Source organism: Carcharodon carcharias, chromosome 4 (assembly GCF_017639515.1).
Source record: "Carcharodon carcharias isolate sCarCar2 chromosome 4, sCarCar2.pri, whole genome shotgun sequence".
NCBI lineage: Eukaryota > Metazoa > Chordata > Chondrichthyes > Lamniformes > Lamnidae > Carcharodon > Carcharodon carcharias.
This window is the reverse complement of record NC_054470.1, coordinates 132,177,183-132,204,219: the sequence shown is the minus strand read 5'-3', so window position 1 is coordinate 132,204,219 and position 27,037 is coordinate 132,177,183. Positions and strand designations below refer to the sequence as shown.

Genomic DNA, 27,037 nt, shown 5'->3' with positions numbered 1-27,037 from the left:
AAAGACTATGTTCTTCAGAGTAGAACCTGAAAGCATATATCACTACCCGGTGAAAAGGCAATTAAAATTTTAGCTCTTTCAAATCAATGTATGCGAGTCTATGTAAGCCTCCAACATGAAAAATATTAGGTTAAATGTTATTGTAGCAGGGCATCCAACTGCATCTGTTGTATGACTTGCCATTGTACATTTAACCTTTTAATATTTTTGTGTAGTGAGTTGCTAAAAGCGCAAGTTAATAATGTGGCAGAATGTGAAACAAGGAATCTGGAACCTGTGATAATTATTAGCAACTGCTTAACCATCTCTCTGGCACTGCAAATTCACTATAACAAGTGTGGAGTCACATTCCTTCAGGAATGTGGAACCTGATTGAACAGAAAAACAACCATGCATCTCCACAACCAGAGTGGATGTATGTGATATTAATAGCTAAGAACTACAAAGGAAATGTAAATTAAAATAGGTTAATTCAATGTCAAATCAGGTACAGAAAGGGAGGGAAATAATGATTGAATTGAAAGAGACAGAAAAGAGTGAAAACAAAAAGTAAAAATTTAATTTAAAATCTCCAACAATTAAGGAATGTGATTTCACACATGTTATAGTGAGCTTGCAGTGCCAGAGAGGTTGTTAGGCGGTCACTAATAATTATCACATTGTTGGAGAGACACTTAGGCTGGAATGGGCAACACTTTGTGATGAGTTTAGATTGTAACTACCATGAAAATATAGCAATTTCATACCATTTAATGCATTTTAATGGTAGACAGTGAGATGCCATTATCATGAAGCTACCAGTGAAGCAGTGCATCTCAAACAGGAGCCTCTGCATCTTCTAGTTTATATACATATCTGCCCCTGGCCTTATGTCGCTGCACCATTTTTGCATAAATAATGGAGAGCATTATTAGCTATTGTATAGCAATGTTTAAAATTATGCTTTACTTCTTCCTAGTTAGTGTCATTAAATAAAATGATCTAGAATTAATTTATCCACTAAATGGCAAAAGGCATGCAGAGTAATAAAAATCTTGAAGAGTTCCCAAAGTATAAACGCCAAATAAAAATGTTTAAGATAAATATATACAAAATTACTTAACTGCAAAAGCAAAAGTTACTTTACAACAAATTTGGAATTTCTGTAGATAAGCATTGTAAGAAATTTGGTCTCAAATCAAAATTTTCCATCATTGGTATTCATCCATCTCCCTCATTTAACTTTATTCTCAATAGAATCGAGTTCTCCATAAGCTGCTGGATTTCAATAGCAGGCTGAATGAGAGGGAGTACAGGGTGCAACAGCTAGGGGCTTAATATAGTCAGTGAAATTCTCCAGCTTCCAGTAAAAGTCTTGACTACTGATTAATTTTCTAATGTGCAAACTATATTATGCAATGAATTTATCTTGTACTCAGAAAAACCTGCTGAGGGGAAAGCCATCACAGGTATTTGCATCCTTAAAGAATTATATTAGCATTCCGAAAATGTTCAAAGTTGATCCCAGAAATAGCTAAAATGTCATGGACATTGTCAAGGATTAAGCTTGAAACAAAACTGCAAAGTTGCATGTTGACAGCACTACTGGTCTGCAGTTAAAGAAAACATTGAATAGTCAACCTAACAGAGTCCTACAAAAGCCTACCACACATCAGTTTTAAGTAATTTGCAAAATCCTTCACAAGAAGTAGTATGTGTGAGAGCACAGCTGAATAATCTGGTGCTGCTGCTGGAATGCACTGGCCCATTACACCAGTAACAATACTGCTGTCACTAGTCTACAGCCCTCTGGGTCACAAGGTTGTACTTGAGTCACAAATCAGGACGTGTGCACATAATCTAGCTGACACTTTAATGCAGTAGTAAGTGAATGCTACATTGTTATGGGTACTATCCTCCATCTGTCTCTGTAGGTAGATGCTGAGGTGCCATTTAAAAAAGAAAAAAATCCTAGCATCCTCATCAACATACTTTTCCCAACACGTATCACAAAAATAATTAACAGGCCATTTATCTGATATGTTTGTGGCATTTGACTGGGACAGAACAGTTGCTACGTTTGCATACATAACAGTCACTATATTCCAAAAATTGTAAAAATATTTCAAAGCACTTCACACACAATGTTATTAAGCTAAATTCACTAGTCATGGTACAGCAAACAACAGCTAATGTCACACACCGCATTCAGTGGCATATTACTGCATCATCTTGCAATTCACCATACAATGGAGTCTTCAATTCAGGCAGACCACGTATCAGATAAAATCTGATCGCAATTCAATGGGACTACCAGTTGAGAAGCATCGATAAATGCGCTATTACACTCAAGTGTTGCTCTGAACTTCTTTCTGCTTGCTCTGAACTCCAAGTGGTTTGCTATGCATGTTCTTTTGCTTCCCTATATCCTCAATATGTTGAAATCAGGGCTCACTGCACTATTTCTACATCAAATCATTCTCTTGCAGCAACTCAACCGTTTCAGTTTTCCCCTCTTCCTACAAGCTCCAGACATCTAAAACCCAGGCTTGGCATCAAAAAATTCAAAATTCCATCTAGTATTTAAAGTGAAAACTATCTCAATGCCTCTGTCCAGTTTACACCTACAAGTTGCTTAAATCTGCCATCTCAACATCACTATGAGGTCACTGAATTTTCCACTGTTGGGAATAATTTGGCATGAAAATATAAATTCCAGCTTCATATGGAGCAGGTGTATGCAGCGAGAAACATCAATGTTCCCTATAAACCAAACGTGTTTATTCCATCCACAATAAAAATGTATTTAATGAGCTCATAGGTGTGGTTTTCCTCACCAGGTTTCTGGCAATTAAGGATATTTATCGTATCTTAGCTTGAAGTATAGCTTAGATCTTTATCACATGCAAAGATACACCTCAGAGTACATTATAAACAAGTGGACATCAAGCCAGGAGGGAAAGGTTTTAAGAAGGATCTAAAAGGCAGAGGGAAGTGCAAGGTGGAGGAGGCTAAGATCAGGCTCAAGCAACATAAGAACATAGGAACTAGGAGCAGGAGTAGGCAATTCAGCCCCTCGAGCATTAATTATGGCTGATCTCATTTTGGCCTCAACTTTCATAACCTTTCAACCCATTACTAATTAAAAATCTGCCTATCTCATCCTTAAATTTATTCAGCGTCCCGGCATCCACTGCAGTCTGAGGTAGTGAACTCCATAGATTCACCACCCTTTGAGAAAAGTAATTCCTCCTCATCTCTGATTTAAATCTACCACCCCTTAGCCTAAAACTATGGCCTCTCATTCTAGAATGCCCCAGAAGGGGAAACATCCACTCCACATCTACTTTGTCTATCCCCCTTGGCATCATGTATACCTCAATTAGATCTCCTCTCATCCTTCTAAACTCTAGTGAGTATAGGTCTAAACTGCTCAATCTCTCCTCATAAGACAAGCCCCGCATCTCTGGAATCAATCTAGTGAACCTCCTCTGAACCACCTCCAGTGCAACTACATCCTTCCTCAAGTAAGGGGACCAAAACTGTGCACAGTACGCCAGGTGCGGTCTCACCAATGCCTTGTACAGTTGCAACAACACTTCCCTATTTTTATACTCTATTCCTTTAGCAATAGATACCAAAATTCCATTTGCTTTCCTTATTACCTGCTGTGTCTGCATACTAGCTTTCAGCGATTCATGCATGAGGACACCCAGATCCTTCTGCACTGAAGCATTCTGAAGTTTCTCTCCATTTAACATGCCTAGGTTCTGCATCTTTTGGCTAAGCTTGCATCACAGTTGGGGAAGGTGATGGAGCCAAGGTCAGAAGTTTACAAATGCTCACAGAGGCCCGTAACTTCTGAGCTCCCCAGAGTTGGGTTTGAGGGGGGTACCCCAAAGATGGGCTGGGGAATTCCGCTGGAAATTCCCAGGTGAGGGTTTACATGGCAATTGCCCAGAAGTGCACACTTCCTCTGGACAATTGCACTGCACTGGGAACCATTCAAAAATGTGATTTAAATCGCTAACTTCAGATGGTTCCACCAGGGTTATACCAATAGTTTCTCAGCAAAAGTCAGAAGAATTAAAACCTCTTCTAACTTCTGGGTAACTATTACAAAGTCCCAGACTGATCCCACAGGACTGCTCGCTACCAACACCAGGGGTTCAAGGCAAGCTCATCACAACTTTTTGAGGGATAATTAGGGATGGGTAAAAAATGCTGGCCTGACCAGCAGTGCTCGCATCCCACAAACATATAAAAAAATGAGCTTGTTGAACTTTCGGACTGTGCTTTGTGTTATAGAAGTCTATGTTCCTCTTTCTTTTAAAGTAAAGTTTTAAAGCAATTTCTTTGCTTTTGCTCAGTGCCAAGCAGCATATAGCTCAAAATCTCTCAAAAGGTCCAGTTCCATCAGTGATGAGGACAAAGCTACTCACTCCAGCTGATAATCTAGCACTTTCCTTTTGTTATGAACTTTACAATCTCTATTCATTTTTACAATTATATATGGATTATCTTATCTGAGGAATTCTTTAATTAAACCCAGTAGCTGATGGCAACGTCGAAAATATATTGTAGCTGCTCTCAAAACAAGTATGAAGATCTTTTTTGAATGAGCATTTCTGAGTTGCATGTCAAAATTTCCCAGTGGCAGATCTTTAATAAACTTTACTGCTAGTATGCCAGCCACTGCCATATTATTTTCCAAGTTGACAAAATTCACACGTTGAGCAGACCACTCTAGTTTGAGTTAGGCATTCTTTTTTGAGGATGGCTTACTAATGCACTTTTAACATTAATGAACACCAAAGCATTAATGCAAAAATTAACAAAAGGCCAAAGGTGAGGTGAAAAGCAAAGCGAAGTGCAATGGGGAAGGAAAGAGAAAATACAAACTGTTAACACACTGAAAACCGTAAAATAGGAGTTAAATAAGTTGTTTAAGGGGAAATTTTGCTTTTGCAACTTTTGTGTCACCTAGTCATAATACCCAGTTTCTAAGTCTCACTCATAAGTTTGTCGGACATAAAAGCTGAAGAAAGCTGTGAGCTCTAAAATGTTTTTATTATCTGCCATTAGAAAATGACCGTCAATACTGCAAAACATATAATCTGGTCTCCATTCCTTCAGGTTTTAGGACAGTATCATATTCTCTTTTGTTTTCACCTATAAAATTAGGGGTCGCCCTTTTAGGACAGAGATGAGGAGTTTTTTTTTCTGAGTGTTGAGCAATTTTGGGGGTCTCTGCCTCAGAGGGCGGTGGCGGTGGGGGTCATTGAATATCTTTAAGATGGAGGTAGATAGATTCTTGTTAGGCAAGGAAGTCAAAGGTTATTGGGGGTAGATAGAAATGTGGGAGTAATACAGACAGATCAGCCACGACCTTATTGAATGGTGGAGCAGGCTCGTTGGGCTGAATGGCCTACTTCTCTTATTTTGTATGTTTGTATGCAACACTGTTTTTTCTAGCATTTGCTAGACATGTTTACATTTTTCTGAAGTACGTATTTTGACTTCTGTTGTTATATAGGTGCACTGAGTGTCGTCAAGGTGAAAAAATGTCAGCATAATAATATAGGTAGTGCCCCCTAGTTCTGGACTCACCCACAAGAGGAAACATCATTTCCACGTCCACCTTGTCAAGACCATTCAGGACCTTATATACTTCAATCAAGTCACCCCTCAAACTTCTAAACTCCAGTGGGAACAAGCCCTGCCCTATCCTCATAAGACAACCCACTCATTCCAGGTATCAATCTAGTAAACCTCCTCTGAACTGCTTCTAATGCATTAACATCCTTCGTTAAATAAGGAAACCAAAACTGCACACAATATTCGAGATATGGGTCTCACCAATGCCCTGTATAACTGAAGCATAACATTCTTTCATGTTCAAATCCTATAGTAATGAAAGGTAGCATTCCATTAGTCTTCTTAATTACTTGCTGTACCTGCATACTAACTTTTTGTGACTCATGCACTAGAACACCTAGATCCCTCTGTTCTCGGAATTCTGCAGCCGTTCTCCATTTAAGTAATCCTCTGATTTTTTATTCTTCCTGCCAAAGTGAACGGCTTCACATTTTCCTACATTGTACTCCATTTGTCATGTTTGCACACTCACTCATCCTATCTATACCCATCTGCAACCTCCTTATATACTCTTCATATATACTCATATAATACTTTCCTAGCTATCTTTGTGTCATCTGCAAATTTAGCTACCATGCCTTCGCTGTCCTCATCTAAGTCATTGATATAAATTGTAAAACGCTGATGTCTCAGCACAGACCCCTGTGGGACTCTGCTCATTACATCATGCCGATCAGAAAATGATCCATTTATGCATACTCTGTTTTCTCCAAGCCATCTAATCTTCTATCCATGCTAATATGTTACCCCCTACACCATGAGCTTTTATTTTCCGCAATAACCTTTGATGTGGCACCTTATCGAATGCCTTCTGGAAATCCAAGTACAGCGTATCTACAGGCTCCTCTTTATCCAGGGCGCAAGTTACTCCTTCAAAGAACGCCAATAAACTGGTTAAGCACAATTTCCCTTTCACAAAACCATGCTCACTCTTCCCAATTACCTTGAGCCCAGCTATAACCCCCTTAATGATCGATTCTAGCACCCTCCCCATGACAGGCGGCCAGCTAACTGGCCTATAGCTTCCTGTTTTCTGCCTCCCCCACTCCTTGAATAGAGGGGCTCTATTTGCTACCTTCCAGTTTGATGGAATCTTTCCAAAATCTAGGGATTTTTGGAAAATTGACACCAATGCATCTACGACCTCATTAGCCACCTCTTTTAATGCCCTAGGATGAAGTCCATCAGGACCCAGAGACTTGTCAGTCCCCAGATCCATCAGTATGCTCAGTAAGACTTCCCTAGTGACTGTAATTTCACCAAGTTCCCTTCTCCCTCCCACCTCTTGATTTATGGCTATTACTGGAACGTTTTTTTGTATCCCATCATGAAGACAGAAGCAAAATATTTGTTCATTTCATCCGCCATTTCTTTATTATCTATCATTAACTCCCCATTCTCACTTTGTAGAGGACCAACCCTCATTTTGCTTACTCATTTCCTTTTTAAATACCTGAAGAAGCTCTTGCTATGCGTTTTTACATTTCTAACTACAAGGCTACCTTGCTGGGAGTCGGAGCAGAGCAGACCTGTGGGAGATAGTCAGGAGCTGAGGAACACCTATAAATACAGGCCAAGCATTGCACAGCAGCCTACCTTGCTGGGAGTCGGAGTGCAGCAGATCTGCGGGAGACAGTCGGGAGCTAAGGAGCGCGCTGTTTCAGTTGCTGCAGGAGTGTGGGAGGAGGGGGTTGCAAATGTGACTTCACAGGTTGCTGGTTAGGTGATTGGCCACTAAGTGCTCAGTCTAAAGGAGTGTGTGAGAAACCAGTTTAGGACAGGCGAGTTCAGGTAGAAATAAATACCTGAAGAGGCTCTTACTATCCGTTTTTACATTTCTAGCTACAGGGCTACCTTGCTGGGAGTTGGAGCGGAGCGGACCTGCGGGAGACAGTCAGGAGCTGAGGAGCACCTGTAAATACACTCTGGGGATTGCAGAGCAGCCTGGGAGTCGGAGCGGAGTGGACCTGCGAGAGACAGGGAGCTGAGGGGCGCGCCATTTCATCTGCTGAGAGGCTGCAGGGATCGGGGGAGGGCAACTGTAGCTTCAGAGGTTGCTAGTTAGTTGATTGGCTGGTAAGTGCACAGTCCAAGGGAGTGTGTGAGAAACCAGCTTAGGTCAAGCAAGTTCAGGTGGATCTATAAATAAAAAGAACTAAAACTTTAAAATATAAACCAAAATTTGAAAACTTTAAAATTAAAATAAAACAATAAAGATAAAAAAGCAATAAAAATAAAGTAATTTAAACAAACATCTAAAACACATACCATGTAATTAAGAAGCATTCCACCTTTAGTTGTCAGTGGTACTAGCATTCAATAAATACAGTAAAGTGTAGCATACATAGGAAGAAAGTAATTAAAGTTAATTAACTAAATAACATTAGTTAGAATGGCAGGACAGGTATTATGTTGCAGCTGTGAGATGTGGGAGCTTTTGGACGCCAAGGCGATATCCATGACAAACATCTGCAGGAAGTGTAAGCAGCTTAAGGAATTCTGAATCAGAATTATTGATCTGGAAGCCAAAATGCAGACACTGTGCAACATGAGGGAGGGGGAGAAATACCTGGATACTTTGTTCCAGAAGACAGTCACACCTCTTAGAAGAGGGTCATCTGTTTTGGTCAGCAGTGAGGGACAGGAGGATGTGACTGTCAGTGAGGCAGGTAATGAGAGAGCAGACAATAGTGGATAAGCTTCAGACTTTTCAGTCGTCAAACAGGTTTGAGGTGCTCACAACCTGTGGTGATGAAAGTGAAGTCTGCAAGGTGGATGAGCTGGCTGGCCATGGCACGGTGGTACAGGAAGCCGTTCAAGCGGGGGAAGCAAAAAGGAATGTAGTGGTATTTGGGGATAGTATAGTGAGGGGGATTGACACTTTTCTCTGCAGTAAAGAGCGAGAGTCCAGACGGCTGTGTTGCCTGCCCGGTGTCAGGTTTTGGGACATCTGCTCAGGACCGGACAGGAATTTGTATTGGGAGGGGAAGATCCCAGTTGTCATGATCCACATAGGTACCAATGACATCGTAGAACTTGAAAAGAGATTCTGCAAAGTCCAAATTAAGAAGCAAAATTTCAAATGTAATAATCTCTGGATTATTATCTGAGCCAAGTGCAAATTGGCATAGGGAAAGTAAGGTTAGAGGCACAAATGAGCCTGGGTTCACTAATGTCCTTCAGGGAAGGAAATCTGCCGTCCTTATCTGGTCTGTACAACACATTGGCCCTCGGAAATGGCCTAGCAAGCCACTCAGTTGTATCAAACTGCTACAAAGTCTACAAAAAAGAAACATTGGATCAAGCGCCATCGACCTAGGCACTAGAAACGACAATGGCAAACTAGTCGGCCCTGCGAAGTCCTCCTTATTAACATCTGGGGGCTTATGCCAAAACTGTGAAAGCTGTCACAGACTAGTCAAGCAACAGCCTAACATGGTCATACTCATGAAATCATATGTTACAGATCATGTCCCAGACACCACCATCACCATCCCTCAGTCTGACCTGCCCCAATGGCAGGACAGGCCACCCATAGATAGCGGCACAGTGGTATACAGTCAAGAGGGAGTAGTGCTGGGAGTTCTCAACATTGACCATGAACACCCCGTGAAATCTCATGGCATCAGGTCAAATTTGAGCAATGAAATCTTCTGCTGGTACCCACCTATTGTCCCCCCCAAAGCTGATGAATCCGTGCTCCTCCATGTTGAACACCACTTGGAGGAAGCGCTAAGGGTGGTTGAAGCGCTAAGAATGCACTCTAGGTGAGCTGGCCACATCCTAAAGGACATAGCTGCTAGTTTGGGTCTGCAGCAGGTGGTGAAAGAACCAAGACAGAAAAATCTACCTGACCTCGTCCTCACCAATCTACCTGTCACGACAGTATTGATAGGATGACCACTGCAAGGTCCAGTCTTAACACTGAGGATACCCTCCATTGTGTTGTGTGGCACTACCACCATGCTAAATGGGATAGATTTTGAACAGATCTGCCAACTCAAGGCTGGACATCCATGACGTGCAGTGGGCCATAAGCAGCAACTGAATTGAATACAACCAGAATCTGTAACCTCATGGACCAGCATATCCCCCATTCTAACATAAGCATCAAACCAGGGGATCAACCCTGGTTCAATAAGTGTAAGAGGGCATGCGGGACCAGCACCGGGCATACCTAAGAATGAGGTGTCAACCTGGTGAAGCTACAACACAGGACTACTTGCATGCCAAACAGCGAAAGCAGCATGCGATTGACAGGGTTAAACGATCCCACAACCACCGGATCAGATCTAAGCTTTACAGTCCTGCCACATCCAATTGTGAATGGTGGTGGACAATTAAACAACTCACTGGAGGAAGCAGTTCCAAAAATATCCTCATCCTCAATGATGGGGAAGCCCAGCACATCAGTGCAAAAGACAAAGCTGAATCATTGGCAACAATCTTCAGCCAGAAGTGCCAAGTGGATGATCCATCTCTGCTTCCTCCAAGGGTCCCCAGCATCAGAGATACCAACCTTCAGCCAATTTATTTCACTACTCATGATATCAAGATACAGCTGAGACACTGGACACTGCAAAGGCTATGGTCCCTGACAATATTCTGGCAATAGTACTGAAGACTTGTGCTCCAGAACTAGCCGCACTGTTAGCCAAGCTGTTCCAGTACAGCTACAACACTGGCATCTACCGGTAATGTGGAAAATTACTCAGTTATGTACTGTCAACAAAAAGCAGGACAAATCCAACCTGGCCAATTACTGCCTCATTAAGTCTACTCTCGATCATCAGTAAAATAATGAAAGTGGTCTCTGACAGTGCCATCAGGTGGCGCTTGCTCAGCAATAACCAGCTAACCAGCTCACGAGCACTCAGTTTGGGTTCCACCAGGGTCATTCAGCTCCTGACCCCATTTCAGCCTTGGTCCAAATATGGACAAAAGGACTGAACTCAAGAGGTGAGGTGAGAGTGATTGTCCTTGACATCAAGGCAGCATTTGACCGAGTACAGCATCAAGGAGCTCAAGCAAAACTGGAGTCAGTAGGAATCAGGGTGAAAATTCTCCACTGGTTGGAGTCGCACCTAGCACAAAGGAAGATGGTTATGGTTGTTGGAAGTCCATCATCCTTGTTCCAGAACATCACTGCAGGAGTTCCTCAGGGTAGTGTCCTCGGCCCAACCATCCATGAGATTCTCTCCATCACAAGGTCAGAAGTGGGGACGTATGGAGATGATTGCACATGGTCAGGACCATCCTCGACTGCTCAGATACTGCAGCAGTCCATGCCCGTATGCAGCAAGATGTGGACAACATTCAGGCTTGGATTTATAAGTGGCAATTAACATTAGCGCCACACAGGCACCCGGCAATGACCACCTCCAATAAGAGATAGTCTAAATATCTCCCCCTGACACTCAATGGCATTACCATCACTGAATCCCCCACCGCCATCATTCTGGGGGCTTACCAATGACTAGAAACTGAACTGGGCTAGCTATATAAATATTGTGACTACAAGAGTACGTCAGGGACTAGGAATCCTGTGGAGAGCAACTCAACTCCTGACTCCTCAAAGCATGCCCACAACTCACAAGTCAGGCGTGTGATGGAATACTCTCCACCTGCCCGGATGGCTGCAGCTCCAACAACACTCAAGGAGCTGGACATCATCCAGGACAAAGCAGCCCACTTGACTGACACCACATCTACTACCTTCAACATCCACTCCATCTACCACGGACGCACAGTGGCGGTAGTGTACACCATCTACAAGATCCACTGCAGCAATTCACCAAGGCTCTTCAACAGCACCTTCCAAACCCAAGACCTCCACCACCTAGAAGGACAAGGGCAGCAGGTGCACGGGTACACCACCTGCAAGCTTCCCACCAAACTACATACCATCCTGACTTGGAACTATATTACCATTCCTTCACTGTCGCTGGGTCAAAATCCCAGTACTCCCTCACTAACAGCACTCTGGCTATACCTACACCACATGGGTTGCAGCAGTTCAAGAAGGTAGCTCACCACTACCTTCTCGAGGGCAATTAGGGATGAGCAATAAAAATGCTGACCTAGCCAGCAATGCCCACATTCCATGAAAGAATTTAAAAAAAAAAGCCATTCAACCCATCATGGTAGTTATTCAATTAACCCCACTTCCTGCTCTTCCCCATAGCTCTGTACTTTTCCCCTTCAAGTATTTATCCAATTCTCTTCTGAAAATTATTGGATCTATTTTCACCACACATTCAAGCAGTGCATTCCAAGTTTTAAGAACTCACTGCAATTAAAAAAAAAAATTATTTGTATCATCTCTAGTTCTTGTGCCATTCACCTTAAATCTGTGTCCTCTGATTATCAATGCTACTGTCACTGGAAGCAGTTCCTCCTTATTTATTCTTTTAAAATCATTCATCATTTTGAACATGTCTGTCAAATCTCCCCTTAACCCTCTCTGCTCCAAGACGAACAACCTCAGCTTCTCCAGTCTCTCCACATTAGAGAAGGCCCTTACCCCGGTAGCATTCTAGTAAACCTCTTCTGCACCCTCTCCAAGCCTAGACATTGTCCCTAAAATGCCTAGAACAGAACACACAACTCCAGCTCAGATCTAACCAGTATTTTTTTCTTTACAAATGTTTAACATAAATTCCTAGTTTTTATTGTCTATCTCTCTATTAATAAAACCAAGGATGCCATATACTTTCTTAACAGATGTGTTCTGCACCTTCAAAGATTTGCGTACATACATCCTACACCCCAGGTCTCTCTATTCATAGTAATAATGACAAAAGAGAAGGCCATTCAACCCAAAGAGTCCATGCCAATTCTTTGCAAAGCAATCCATTCCCATGCTCTATCCCTGAAGCCCTGCAAGTTTACACTTCTCAAGTGCCCTTCCAATTTCCTTTTGAATCACAGATCATCTTTGTTTTCACCACCCTCGTAGGAAGTGAATTCCAGGTTATTATCATTCACTGCATAAAAAAAGTTCATCTGCACCTCTCCGCATGTCAGTTGCCCAAAACCTAAATCAATGTCTCCTAGTCCTTACATCAGCAGCTAATAGGAACAGCTTTTCTTTTTCTACCTTATCTAAAACTGTCATAAACTTGTACATCTCGATCAGGTCTTCCCTCAATCTCCTGTGCTACGAAAACAGCAGCCCCAGCTTCTTCACCCTATACTTGCAGCCAAGATCCCTCATCCCTGGGTACATTCTGGTAAATCTCCACTGCACTCTCTCAAGGATCCGCACCTCCTTCCTCAAGTATGGTGGCCAGAACTGGACGTAAAACTCTAGCTGTGACCTAACCAGAGCTTTTATAGCTTCAACATTAATTTCCCTACTTTTATACTTGATACCTCGATTTATGATTTGTTAATTACTCTCTCAATATGTCCTGCCGCCTTCAAAGATCTATGCACACAAACGCCCAGCTTTCTCTGTAACTACACACTCTTTAGAACTGTGCCATTAACTCTATGTTGCCCTTCCCTATCCCTTCTCCCAAAATGCACCACCTTCCACTTCCCTGTATTAAATTCGATTTCCCACCAGTCTGCCCTTTCTGCTAGCGTACGCCCTGTTGCAGTCGATTGGTATCATCTCTACTGTTTGCCACAGCTCCACTTTTGGTAAATTTTGAAATTTTACTGTGTACCAATATCCAAGTTATCATCAAAAAAGTTATCCTAGCACTGACCCTTGGGGAACACCACTGTCTACCATCCTTCAGTCTGAAAAGCAACTAATTACCACAACGCAATGTTTTTGCCCTTAAGCCAACTTTCTCTCAAAGCTGTCACTGACCTTTAGCCTCAATTTTGTTTGTCAATCTTTTATGTGGTACTTTGTCAAACCGTTTCTTAAAATCCTTATAGACAACATCCACTGCATTCACTCATCAACCTTCTCTGTTACTTCAACAAAATATGTTACTGGACAAACATGATCGGCCTTTTGCAAATCCATGCTAGTTCTCCTTAATTAACTCGAACCTTTCCAAGTGCCTGTTAATTCTTTCTTTGACTATTGTTTCTAAAACCTTACCCAACACTGATGTTAAGTTAACTGGCCTGTAATTACTAGGAATGTGGTTATATCCTTTCTTGAACAAGGGTGTCACATTTCACTCTCCAATCCTTTGACACTTCCCCTGTATCTGGGGAAGATTGAAAGATTATGGGAAACCCTTCCACTTTCTCCGACCCCATTTCTTATAGCAACCTGGGATACAAGCCAGGTGACTTATCCACTCTACACATAGCCAGCCTTGCCAGTATATCCTGCCTATAAATTTTCACCGTGTCCATCACATCCACTATCTCTGCTTCAACCAATATTTTGCCAGCATACTCTTAGTAAGCACTGATACAAAGTACTCTGTAAGTAACCTTGCCCTGTGCTTCTAAGAATATTTTACCTTCTTTGTCCTTAATAGGTCACACTCTGCCTTTTATTACCTACTTACAATTTACAAATATACAAATTAGGAGGAGTAGGCCACTTGGCCTCTCGAGCCTGCTCTGCAAATACGTGCCAATAGAAGATTTTTGGGTTACCTTTTACAAGGGTGAGAGTGGGTGAAGATGAAAGCTGAATGTTTTTGTGACAAGGAATCATGTACGCATTATAGCACAAAGCAGCAAAGTTACTGTAACATGAGGGGTCAGAAAATTGTAACACCTTTTACGATCTGCAGTGAATGCAAACTTATCTAGACAACTTCAAATGAGTGGAATTAATAGACTTCAAGTCAGTAGAAATATTAGTTTTCACTTTGTTCACCTTCTATTACCATCAAGACTGTGGACCAATGCATTTGGTATCAAATCATCAAAGCGACCTCGGCATTTCAGAAGCCAAAACAGTTAGTGCATACAATACAGGATGAAATCCATACCAACAACCAACAACAAAAATTGACCTTGCTAGATTATGTATATGCGAAGCAAAGCGTAGGACTACGGAGAAAGGGATGCGGGGGCCAGAAAAACATTTCACAGGGTGGAACTGCATAATCCAAAAGGTAGAAATTTCTCATCCTACTTTATGTTAATAGCTATTCTATTGTCATATTCTCTGTCTGCCAGTCTTACTTTCCTCATCATTTCCCCTCTCAACTTTTTGTATTTGGACTAGTTCTTGCTTGAAGAGTTTACCTGCTACGCTTCATTTATCCTCTTTTTTGTTTCATCAGATTCTCTATCGCCCTCATCATCCTACAAACCCCTTAGAATTGTACCATTACATTTCATCTGTCATGCGTCCACCCATTTTACCAGACTATGTCCTCCTGAAGTCTGTTACTATCCTTCTCATTGTTTACTAATTCCAAGTTTCATGTCACTTGCAAACTTTGAAATTATTCCCTGTATAACCAAGTCCAGATCATTAATCTAAATCACAAAAATCAGTAGCCCTAATATCAATCCCTGGAGAAAATCATTGTACACTTCCCATCAATCTGAAAAATAATCCTTCACTGCTATCTCTGCTTTCTGCCCTTAGCCAACATTGCATCCGTGCTGCCTTCATCCATTTACCATGTATACCAGTGTAAAAGTCAATTTCATGTAAAAGCCTACCCATGATTTTTGGCTCAAAAAACTTTGTATTTTTTCACGTACTTCGTGTAGAAGTTGACTCAAAGCTCATCGGCTGCCCGGTTCCTACCCCCTCCCCACTCCACTAGGATCCCATCATACACTCACCGAAAAAAGGAGGCAGGTAGGAGACACAGAACAAGAAAGCCCAGGTGTAAATCTGCTTGTCTGCCAGGAGCTGTTTAAATTGATGCTCCGTTAACCATCATGGACAGCCCAAATCAGTGCTCCCTGAGGAGGCACAACTGCAATCGAATGCCATTCCATCTTTGTCACTGGGTCAAAATCCTGGAACTCCCTCCCTAACAGCATTGTGGGTGTACCTACGCCACAAGGACTGCAGCAGGTCAAGAAGGCAGCTCACCACCACCACCTTTTCAAGGGCAATTAATGATGGGCAATAAATGTTGGCCTAGCCAACAAAGCCCACATCCCATGAATGAATTAATTAAAAAAAAAATCTGCCTATCTCACCCCACAACAGGGCTTGGAACTAAACAATGCAACCTGTCTAACTGAGGCCAAATACGCTCATTCATGTCATAGCAACAGGCGATGGGCAGCTGGCCAATCAGTGTACTCATCTAGATAGCTAATCCAAGTACCGAGTGCGGAAACCCAAATCAAGCACACATCTAAGCATAAGAGCAAATCCCTTGCAAATATTACTTGTGTTAAAAGTGAACCATTAACCTTTCGCCAAAAAAACTGGTCTCAAAGAACGTACTTATATATACAGTAATCCCATGGATTTTAATTTTGTTAACAAGTCTATTATGTAGTACTTTGTCAAATCCTTATTCGAAGTCCATACACAAATCATCACCACACGACCATCATCAGCCTTCTTCATTATTTCAAAGAACACAATCAAGCTAGTCAAACACTATTTGCCTTTAACAATCCATGCCAACTTTCATTTAGTAACTCATACTTTTCCAAATACTAATTAATTTTGCCTCAAAGTTTCTTCACCACCGCCATTAGGTTGCCAGGATTAACTTGTTTTTTGTTGAACGGTATAAACGTTTGCAACCCTCCAGCCCTCTGGTACAATCTCCACATCTAAGGATTGGAAAATTGTGGCCTCTGAAATTTCCATCCTAACTTTGCTCAGTAACCTAGGCTGTATCCCAAATGGATCATGTGACATTTCTACTTGGAACATTGGCAAACTTTTAAGCAAATCTTCTCTATCCATTCTTATCCTATCTAATACTACAACTGCCTGCACCTTTAGTGCCACAATTTCAGTAACTTCCCCTCTTTTGAAAACCGACGCAAATTACAGTAAACTTCTGTTATCCGGCACTCTACCAACTGGAATTCTTCACCAACTGGAATTTCTGATGTTCTCCAAATAAGAATCCTCAATTTACTAACGAGAAGCAATTACAAAGTTATCCGGAACTTATATTGGTATGCCATATTATTTTACACTTGATGTTTTAATATACTGTTTTAAAAAGATACTGTTCTTTACTTCCTGAATGTTTGCACATTAATCCATGCTACAAATATTGCACTGTATTCCATTAGTAAAAGGAACTCTTCATTGGCCGCATTTTTGATTCACTAGCATCACCCATTCCCCGTATATGCCGGATAATACAAATTTTACTGTGCTCAAGTAGTGCCTCAGCACACTATGCGTTGCCCTACAATAAAGAATGCAGTTGTTTTTTTATTCATTTTTGGATTTTCAGCAGCAGCAAGGCCACATTTATTGTCTATCTCTAGTTGCCCTGAGAAAGTGATGGTGGGCTGCCTTTTGAATGACATAGCTTGAGGGGCTAATTCAGGGAACATTAACAGTAAAGCATAGTGTGGGACCAGAATCACACATAGGTTAAACTAGATATGGGTGCCAGAATCCCCTCCCTCAAGACCACAGTGAATCTAGTTGGGATTTCATGACAAAGTAGATTTTAACTCTCAACTTTTAACAAAATAGCAAATTTACTGAATTCAATTGCATAATGCTCTAGTGGTAGTCCAGTACCATCATCAAAGCACTACTACATGCAAGCATTAGTCTTTAGCTATATAAAGGATGCATGGTCCATCAAAGCTGAGATACAGTAACATTTAGCAAATTACATTTTTATGGCCCAAAGCATTTATTTTCATTGAACATTATGCAAACCACCATCACCTTCTCAAACAAAATTAGGGATGGACCAATAAATGCTGGCCTAGCCAGTGATGCCCACATCATATGAATGAATAAAAAACTTTTTAACTTTTTAACCACAATGATAACAGCTGTGCAAGGTTTTCAGAGAATTTTTTTGTTCTTTCATGGGACGTGAGCACCGTTCTCAAGGTCAGCATTTGTTGCTCATCCCTAATTGCCCGCAAGGTGGTGGTGGTAGTAGTAAGCCACCTCCTTGAACTGCTGTAGTCTATCTAGCGTAGGAACACCTGTAGTGCTGTTTGGAAGAGTGTCCAATCTTTCAATTGCAATCCTGATTATTACTCTTCTGGACAAAACTTCAAATGTAAGTGACTGATCCTAACAGTTCTGTGGGTGTACCTACACCACATGGACTGTAGTGGTTCAAGAAAGGCGACTCACCACCGCCTTCTCAAGGGCAACTAGAAATGGACACTAAATGCTGGCTTAGCCAGCGACACCCACATCCCATGAATGAGTAAAAAAAATTTTTTCAAAATTAAAGCTGTACCTTCCTTCTTTACTAACCAGGGAACATACATGCCATCTTCTGAAGACATCTTCGACAGACTCCATAGCCTTATAATTGTTTACAGTTACAAAAATAATCCAGCCAATATGCATTATATAAAGCCCTAGTGATGCAACAAGTTACAGGCTGCAATGCAACTTTGGAGTTCATGAAAACTTGTTTTCAGCATAAAATTTGATGTCATCACTCTGCCTACATATCAGACTGTACTAAACCTTAAAACAGAAGATGCTTGGAAATATTCAGCAGGTCAAACAGTATCTGTGGACAGAGAAACAAAGTTACTGTTTCAGATCAATGACCTACCCTCTGAAAGGTTCTGACAAAAGGTCAACCCTAAATGAAAATTTAACTTTCTCTCGATACTGCCTGACCTGAATATTTCCAGTATTTTCTGTTTTAAGTTCAGATTTAGGCAGTATTTTGTTTTTGTACTAAACCTTGATATACTCCAACCCAACTTTTATTTTCTCAACTCCACATTTTTTCTGAAAGAATCTTGAAATGCTGTCAAGAAAAGAGAATGCTGAGGGGTGATGCTAATAGAGGTCTTTTAGACAATGAAGATGTTTGATAGGGTAAATATAGAGAAAATGTTTCTGCTTCTGGGAATCCCAAAATAGGGATTGTAAATATGAGACAGTCACTAATAAATCCTGTAAGGAATTCAGGAGAACTCTTTTACCCAGAAGCTGGTTAAAATGTAGAACTTGCTAGCACATGGAGTAGTTGAAGAAAAGCATAGCTGCATTAAAGGGAAAGTTTAATAAACACATGAGAGAGATAGGAATAGGTGGTTATGAAAGGAGGTTCATGTTGAGCATAAAGACTGTTGTGGACCAGTTGTGCCAAATAGCACATTTTTGTGCTATAATTTCTGTGTAACCCTATGATCTGTTCACAAACAAATTCCAGTGGTTCCCTTTGTTTAATCTCTCTAAATAACTTTGTGCATCAAAGGAAAGGTAGATCTTTGATGCATTATTAATGGTGTGCCAGTCATTAAAAAAAAACTCCATGTTTTGGGTAAAGGGCTGGGGCAGGGGTGGGGAAATCATCAGGTAACGCCCTAATCACTGCTCTCAAATCATTTATTGAATTGACACAGCAATGGACCACATATCTAAAGAAATTGAGTACTCGGGCAATAAATGCTAAAATAGGAATGCGCAGAAGAACCAAGTGTAAATTATTTGGGTATTATGGTATGCAAATATACCTCCTCTCTCAACAAAGTGGCAACAGGTTAGCCCAATATCTATCAAAACTCAATCAGTATTTGTACATTTTAGCTTAATTCAAAGAACACATTACATAAAGTTGGGATTTAATTCAAAATCTATTAATTTCAGAATCTAGAGATACATCAATGTTTACAAAACAAGGTTATTGATTATGAGAATCTTAAGATGTTGGCTTCACACTAGGCTGCAGGTCCACAAGATCCATATTCCTCCAGCACATCATCCAAGTGGCCATTGATAATGTGCACAGCTAATCTTGTTTTGGTTTGAAAAGGAAGAAAAAGGAACAAAAACAAGTTGTTTCTCCCCTCCACTAATTTTAGCAGCAACCATTTTTTCTGGGAGATGCCTTCTTTAAACGATGGTATGGAGTGCATATTTCTTCACAGCGTCACCAATGCTTCCCTGAGAGGCATGTTTACAATAAAAGGGTTTTATTTCCTTCTCCTGAGAAACAGCACCACATTCCATGAACTGAAAAGTGATAAAATACTCGCTCTCAACCAATGGTAGCGGAATTTAAGTAGAAGTTTATCATGACATACATGTTGGGAAACAAACACTATTTGCAGCGGTGACACTCCCTCTCCTTAACTGTCTAATTTCCTTCATTTTAAAACAAAAAAAAAAGCCAGCGTCCAAACTAAAATATTTGAATTTAAATCAGCTAAATTAAACTGGGCAATTATCCAGTCGTTATGAAACATGATTGACCTGAAACATTAACTCTGTTTTTCTCTCCACAGATGCTGCTAGGCCTGTAAATTTCCAGCACTTTTTTGCTAGGCCAGCATTTATTACCCATCCATAATTGTCCTTGTTCAGAGGGCATTTTTAAGAGTCTACCACATTGCTGTAGGTCTGGAGTCACATGCAGGCCAGACCAGGTAAGGACAGCAGGCTTCCTTCCCTAAAGGACATTAGTGAACCAGATGGGTTTTTACAACAGTCGACAATGGTTTAATGGTCATCATCAAATTTTTAATTCCAGATTTTTACTGAATTCAAATTTCACCATCGGGATTCAAACCTGGGTCTCCAGAGCATTACCCTGGGTCTCTAGAATACCAGTCGTAACAATACCACTATGCCACCACCTCCCCTGATGCATCATTAATACATATATCATTGTAGCTTGATTACAATTGTGGTTTATTCACCAGTAAAAGATATAAGAAATAATTTCTGTGAAAAACATTTCAGTTTCACCCATTTTCATGATTCTCTCTCCTATACCATGAATTTAATCCAGCTACCGGAAACCACACCAATGATTTCTCTTTCTCTGATGACAAGCTGCTGAAACATGTTGCCAAAGCTTTGACAATGCCAGAACTGAGGACTCAATTAACAAAGTAGCCAGATACTGCAATGGGGAGAGAGCAAGACCGCATTCTGGATGCTCCAGTCAGCAATTTTCCAAGGAGGATGGCTGATGTAAGAATTGTCTATCTGATAACTCTCATACACAAAGATGCCCCAAGATAAGCCTATGATCTGTGGGTGCCACTCACTTCAATATTTTACTAGAACTTAGTTTTGCTGTAACAAACTTGGAGGGTCATGGTGTCAAATTATAAAAGCAAACAAAACCTTAAAGAACATTATAGCCTTGAACACAAATATATTCTTGGTGTTTTCTCGGTGGAAATTTTTACCAGAATTTGCATCTTCTGCTGGCATTAGTATCAAAATTAATCTTTTCAGTCATGTAAAACCTGTGTAAACTATATAAATTACAGGGGACTGAAGGGGAGAAATACATTCCATTTTTATATGCATAATCCACAGGATTTGCCACTTAAACGTGTTAACATCTGACTTTTATAGTGCAATAACACAGTACACATTCCTATTGCTTACAAACTAAAGAATAAAGCGTTTAATACCTAGAGTCTCCACTACTGTTACTGACGCTGTCCTCGTCACCGTGACCCTCCATTTCCAGGTTTGAAAAGGAAACTATCAGATGAGAACCTTCACTCAAGCTTGAAAACTACTGAGATCCTCTTCCGAAATAAAACTTATTTATCGTTCCACAGTGATTCCGAAACTTCTTATTCTCCAAATGAGAACCCCACGTTTCTGCAGGAAAAGAAATTTAAGGATTTAGGAGTCTCTTTACCATCTCAAATTACAGATAACCGCGGATCACGTATTATGACACAGTTATTTATCGCTGCCTGACAAACCAGTCACTGGCAAGGGTTGTGAATGTACAGTTCATTAAACGTTAAAAAAAAACCAAAATGTGCTGCTTTCGTTTATCAGTCGATTCCGATTGTCTAGGTTTCATTTTTATACTGTGTGGAATCACCATGCCGACTCCTACTGTTACTTACAGAATAAATGTAGATATAAAAGAGAATCTTGATTAATCGAAACAAATGACCACATTGTAATGTCGCTTCCACCATTAATGTCTAATGAAAAGTCATTTTGCAAGAGAATAGCAGCCCCGACGATGGCTCGTCATCGAGCATGGGTAGAAGCACGGCTTCCCCGATTCCCGGGAAGAGAATAAGCCAGACAAAGAAGGTGTGGGGAGAAAAATCCCAAAAATTAAGGGGGTGGGGGTGTGAAGAAACAAAAAAAATCGTTTCTGTATATATCCGCAGTCTTTAACTGCCTGTTATCATTTCGGCGCCGTTGTATGCTGGGCCTTCGGTGACTAACAAAGCGCCTGTGTGGGACAGAGAGTGGGATTGCAGTGTACATCCATTCCCAGGCCGGGGCTGAGGCCTAGCGCGCTGTAAAGGGGAAGGGGAGTGAGGGCAAGATTGTGTCGGTACAAGTCCGCCTGCCTCTCCCGGTGTCCGTCCTCTCTCCACAAGACCGAGGGAAGCACTTGGCTGCTGATGGAATGTGAGAGAGCCGTGTGGGGGCACGAGAGCCGCCAGGCTTCTCCCGGCGCGTTCCAATCGAACGCCCACCCTCCCCCGGCCGAACGTTAGCCCGGAGCTCGCGCTCGGAATTCTCCCGGGCTGGTTCTAAGATTCCATCCGCCTGGGTCCCTGTCCTCCTTCAGGAGGAGCGGGGACTCCAGCAGGAAGGAAGGAGATTGCTCACCCGGCGACTCTCGTCTTCTTCTCCTTGAGTGTTATTTGCTGTGTCTCGTGCCCCGTTCCTTTTTTTTTCCTCTGTATTTTCCCCCCACTTTTCTCTCTTTATTTTCAGTTTGGCTGTCGACCACGACAGTTTTTATTCTGTGTACACACATACACACACACTATACTCTCTCCCTGCCGGTCGGCACCGCCGCCATGACTCGCGTTCACACTTCGGGCCGGGACAGGCTGGGCGATGACGTCACCCGCACGCCGAGGGACTGGGAGCCGCTCCGCTTGGGGCTGACAGGCAGCAGAGGAGGGCAGGCTCCACCAACCAAACACCAACATCCAGTGAGCACATAAAGCTAACTTTATTTCGCCAGAACCCTGCACGGAAATACTGAAAACGTTTGGGAGACGGGCATTAAAAAAAAATTGAAATATGCAGGAGCAGAAAAGGTAAAGCCTTTAAAGCGTGGATCGCAGGTCGAGGTCCACATCTGTGTGGATTGCCATCTTTACAGATGTTGACAGAGCTGCCCTGCATTTCAGCTTTCATTATCGTTAATTTCCAAAAGCGTGTACACATTAATTGTTTCCGGGAATTTCTGAGTTACCATACAAAATAGTAGAAATGTAAAAAAAAATCTAGTGTTGGCTATAAGCCTGTTTTACCCATCCTTTAAATGTAATATTTATCAAAAATATTTAAAATATAACCATGGATTGGTAATTAGTGATGTTATAACCCAGTCCCAGAGTTCATATATGACTGGCCCTGGGGCCCATTATTGGTCTTGCCTTGATTATCACCAATACATTGTCTCAGCAGCCAAATACCCAAAGATTCAGTTTTAAGTAAGAAACTTTTAAATTCTTGAATTTCAGTTCAACACAGAGCTGAGCATTAAGCCCAAAATCAACAGAAAGGAAAACCAGACAGTTAAACAGGCAAGTGAAGCATTACCAGCAATCTACCGCCCAGTGGGAATAGTTAAATTTGGCCCTTAGTTGCTCCTGGGGATTTGGGGGTGGGATGGTTAGCTCAGTTGGCTAGAGTGTAGATCAAACTGACACCAACGGCATGGGGTTCAATCCACATTCCAGCTGAGGTTGACTCAGGCCCTGCCTCCTTGGCCTACACGGATTAAAAAACCACACCACTTAGACGTGGTTCGGTGAATAATTGTCAGGGACCTGCCTTCAGGCAAAGAACTCAAGAAGAAGAAGTTTCACCTGTAACGGAACAATGGTTCATCCTTAAGGAAATGTTATTTCAGGTACAGGTTAGGTATGTTCCAACAAGATGGAAAAGTAGGGGAACCATAGCCAACATTATGTAGATGACAAAGGACACAGAGAACATGATGAATGTCAGGTGAATCTTTCACATGAGAACCAAGCAAAATGCAATGGACCTTCACTTCTGAGCTCCAGGGTGCTGTATTGGGGGGGCGGGGGTACGCCAAAGATGTGCTGGGGAATGCACCCCCTGCTCCCCTGGAGGTTCCCAGGTAAGGTTTGCACAGCAATTGCTCAGAAGTGTAAACTTATGATGGACAATTGCCCTGCACTGGCAACCATCTGAAAATGTGGTTTAAATCACAAACTTTGAATGGTTCTAACTGTGTTACAACAATAATTACCCAGAAAAAATTAGAAGAACTAAAACCTCTAACATTTGGGTAACTATCACACAGACCCGCACCAACCCCTCATGGGTCTTCCCCTATAACCCGAAGCCCCACAGGACTCCCCCTAGCCCCTGAATAAACTCCCACACCCCTGCCTACCCCAGCAACAGGACTCCCCCCACCCCCAAGGGACTACACACCCCTGACAGGAACTCCCCAACACACGGGATTTCCCCAATCCCCACAGGGACTCTATTTCCCCTCACCTACCCAGGCTCAACTCTTATCCCCTTCCTCACCACTAGGCCTGACTCTCCCCTTCCCTCATGGCCAAGCCAATTCTCCCCTTCCCACCCACCCCCTGCCACGACCAGGCCTGACTACCCCACCGCCAGGACCAATTACTCCACCAAGCCCAACTCCTCCCACCCACCCCCAAGGCCGGACCCAACACGTCCACCCCAGTCGACCCATACCCCGGCCAGACCTGACACCACCCCCAAGGCCTGACCTGACCCAAGACCCCACCCACAAGGCCCACCCCAAACCGAACTTCCTGATGTGACCCAATTTAACCCCCCACCCAAGGCCTGACCCAAACCCCTCCCAATCTTATCCACTAGTGCTATAAAAAAAGGCGTGGCTTACTTACCTGTGACTCTACAGCCCTCAACGCTAGGCCCCAGGGACATGCTGCACTGCACAAATCTCACCCGGCCTGAGTCGGGTGAGATAGGATCGCCTGGATGTCAAGGTAAGAACCTCCAAGCAGAATGGCAATCCGATTCAATTACCACTCCTTTGGAAGTTACAGCCCAACAAGTTGAGAGTAGAACTGAAGAAAAATTTAAAACTGGTAAAGAGAGAATATGAAAATAGAATGGCAGTTAATATAAAAGGGGATCCAAAAATTTTCCACTGGCATTTAAATAGTAAGTGGGTAGTGAGACCAAGTTGGGCTTATTAGGGACAAAAAAGGTGATATTTTTGAAGTCACAACGTAAAGCTGGAATACTTAATGAGTGTTTTGTATTTGTGTTTGCTCAGCAGGAGGATGCTGACAAAATACCGGTAGAAGCAGAGATGGTAGAAATAATTGATGGTGAAAATGGATAGGTAGGATGTATTGGAAAGGCTGGCTATGCTTACTGGATAAATTGCCTGGACTGAATGACTTGTTGGCTAAAGGAAGTGGGGGTGGAGTTAATGCAAGGTAATGCCATAATCGCCCAATCCTCCCTAGATATGGGGGAGGTGCCAGAGGATTGGAAAGTGACAAATATCACACCCTTGTTCAAGAAAGGGCCAGTCGGTTTAACGTCAGTGTTCGATAAAGTTGTAGAAACAATAATCAGGGAAAAATATTAACAGGCACTTGGAAAGGTTTGAGTTAATTAAGGAGGGCCAGCATGGATCTGTAAGAGGCAGATCGTGTTTGATTCATCTAATTAAATTTTTTGATGAACAGAGAATATTGATGAGTGAATGCAGTAGATGTTGGCGGTAAGGATTTTAGGAAAGTGCTTGACTAAGTACCACATAAAAGGTTGGTTAACAAAATTAAGGCTCATGGAATAGGAGGGTCAGTGTCAGATTGGATAAAAGATTTGCTTAAGGACAGAGAACAGCAAGTCGTGGAAAATGGTTGTTTTTCAGACATGATAGTAGACAACAGGGTTAGTGCTAGGCCCACTGCTTTTGTAGATCTATATAAATGACTTGGATATTGGAATACAATGTAAATTTTCAATATTGCAGATGATACCAAACTTGGAGGTGTGGCAACCAGTGAGAATGATATCGACTGCAACTGTACACAGATAAGCTAGTAGAATGGGCAAACAAGTGGCAGATGGAATTTAATACAGATAGTGTGAGGGAATGCATTTGGGAGAAAGGATAAGGCAAAGAAATATATATTTAATTGCATAGCTCTAAAGAGTAGGTCTGAAGGACTTGGAGGTTCAAGTGTATAGATCTTTAAAGGTGACAAAACATATTGAGTGAGTAGTTAAAGCATTTGGAATCTTCATAAATAGATAAAATGCTAAGTATGAAAGCAGAGACATTTTGCTGAACCTGTATAAGGCTCTGGTTAGGTCACAACTAGAGTACTGCCTCCAATTCTGGTCACCACATTTTAGGAAGGATGTGAAAGTCCTTAGAGGGGATAGAGGATATTTGCCAGAATGGCTCCAGGAATGAGAAAATTTAGCTACAAGGTTAGGTTGGAGAAGCTTGGGTTGTTCTCCTTGGAGGTAAAGGAGATTGACAGGAGGTCTGATCGCGATGTACAAGATTATGAAAGATTTAGATAAGTTAGACAAAAAAAGCTGTTCCAATTAACTGATGGTACAAGCCTAGGGGGTGGGGCAAGGGACTGTGGCAGGGAAACCAAAATTAACCTGTGGAAGCAGTATTTCAATGATTAATTGTGGTCAATCTATGAAATACTCTCCAATGAGATGATGCAAACAGTTTTTTGTTCATTCATGGGATGTGAGCTCTGCTGGCTGGGCCAGCATTTATTGCCCACCCTTAGTTGCCCTTGAGAAGGTGGTGCTTAAGCTGCCTTCTTGAAACGCTGCAGTCCATGTGGTGTAGGTACACCCACAGTGTTGTTAGGGAGTGAGTTCCAGGATTTTGACCCAGCGATAGTGAAGGAATGGCGATATATTTCCAAGTTAGGATGGTGAGTGACTTGGAGGGGAACCTTCAGGTGGTGGTGTTTCCATCTATGCAGCCCTGACCTTCTAGGTGGCAGTGGTCATGGGTTTGGAAAGTGCTGTCTAAGGAGCCTTGGTGATTTCCTGCAGTGCATCTAGTAAATGGTACATAATGTTGCTACTGTGCATCAGTGGTGGAGGGAGTGAATGTTTGTGGATGGGGTGCCAATCAAGCGGGCTGCTTTGTCCTGGATGGTTTTGAGCTTCTTGAGTGTTGTGGAAGCTTCATTCAACCAGGCAAGTGGGGAGTATTCCATCACACTCCTGACTTGTGCCTTGTAGATGGCGGACAGGCTTTGGAGAGTCAGGAGGTGCTCTTGTATTTATATTGCTAATCCAATTCAATTTCTGGTCAATGACAACACCCAGGATGTTGATAGTGGGGGATTCATTGGTGGTAATGCCACTGAACGCCAAGTG

At 42.0% G+C, this 27,037-nt stretch overlaps 1 protein-coding gene across 2 annotated transcripts in view; it reads right to left on the bottom strand.

The window, feature by feature from the left end:
* The window catches only part of chd1 (chromodomain helicase DNA binding protein 1), a 203,795-nt gene extending 181,288 nt beyond the window's left edge, over window positions 1-22,507 (bottom strand). For both annotated transcript variants that reach the window (XM_041185542.1, XM_041185544.1), the window contains exons 1-2: window positions 22,277-22,507; window positions 21,097-21,292 (exon numbers count right to left, since the gene is read on the bottom strand). In XM_041185542.1, the coding sequence (XP_041041476.1) occupies window positions 21,097-21,149 (53 nt within the window). In that variant the 5' untranslated portion in view covers window positions 21,150-21,292; window positions 22,277-22,507. The remainder of the gene's footprint in view (window positions 1-21,096; window positions 21,293-22,276) is intronic.
* Window positions 22,508-27,037: the final 4,530 nt, after the last annotated feature.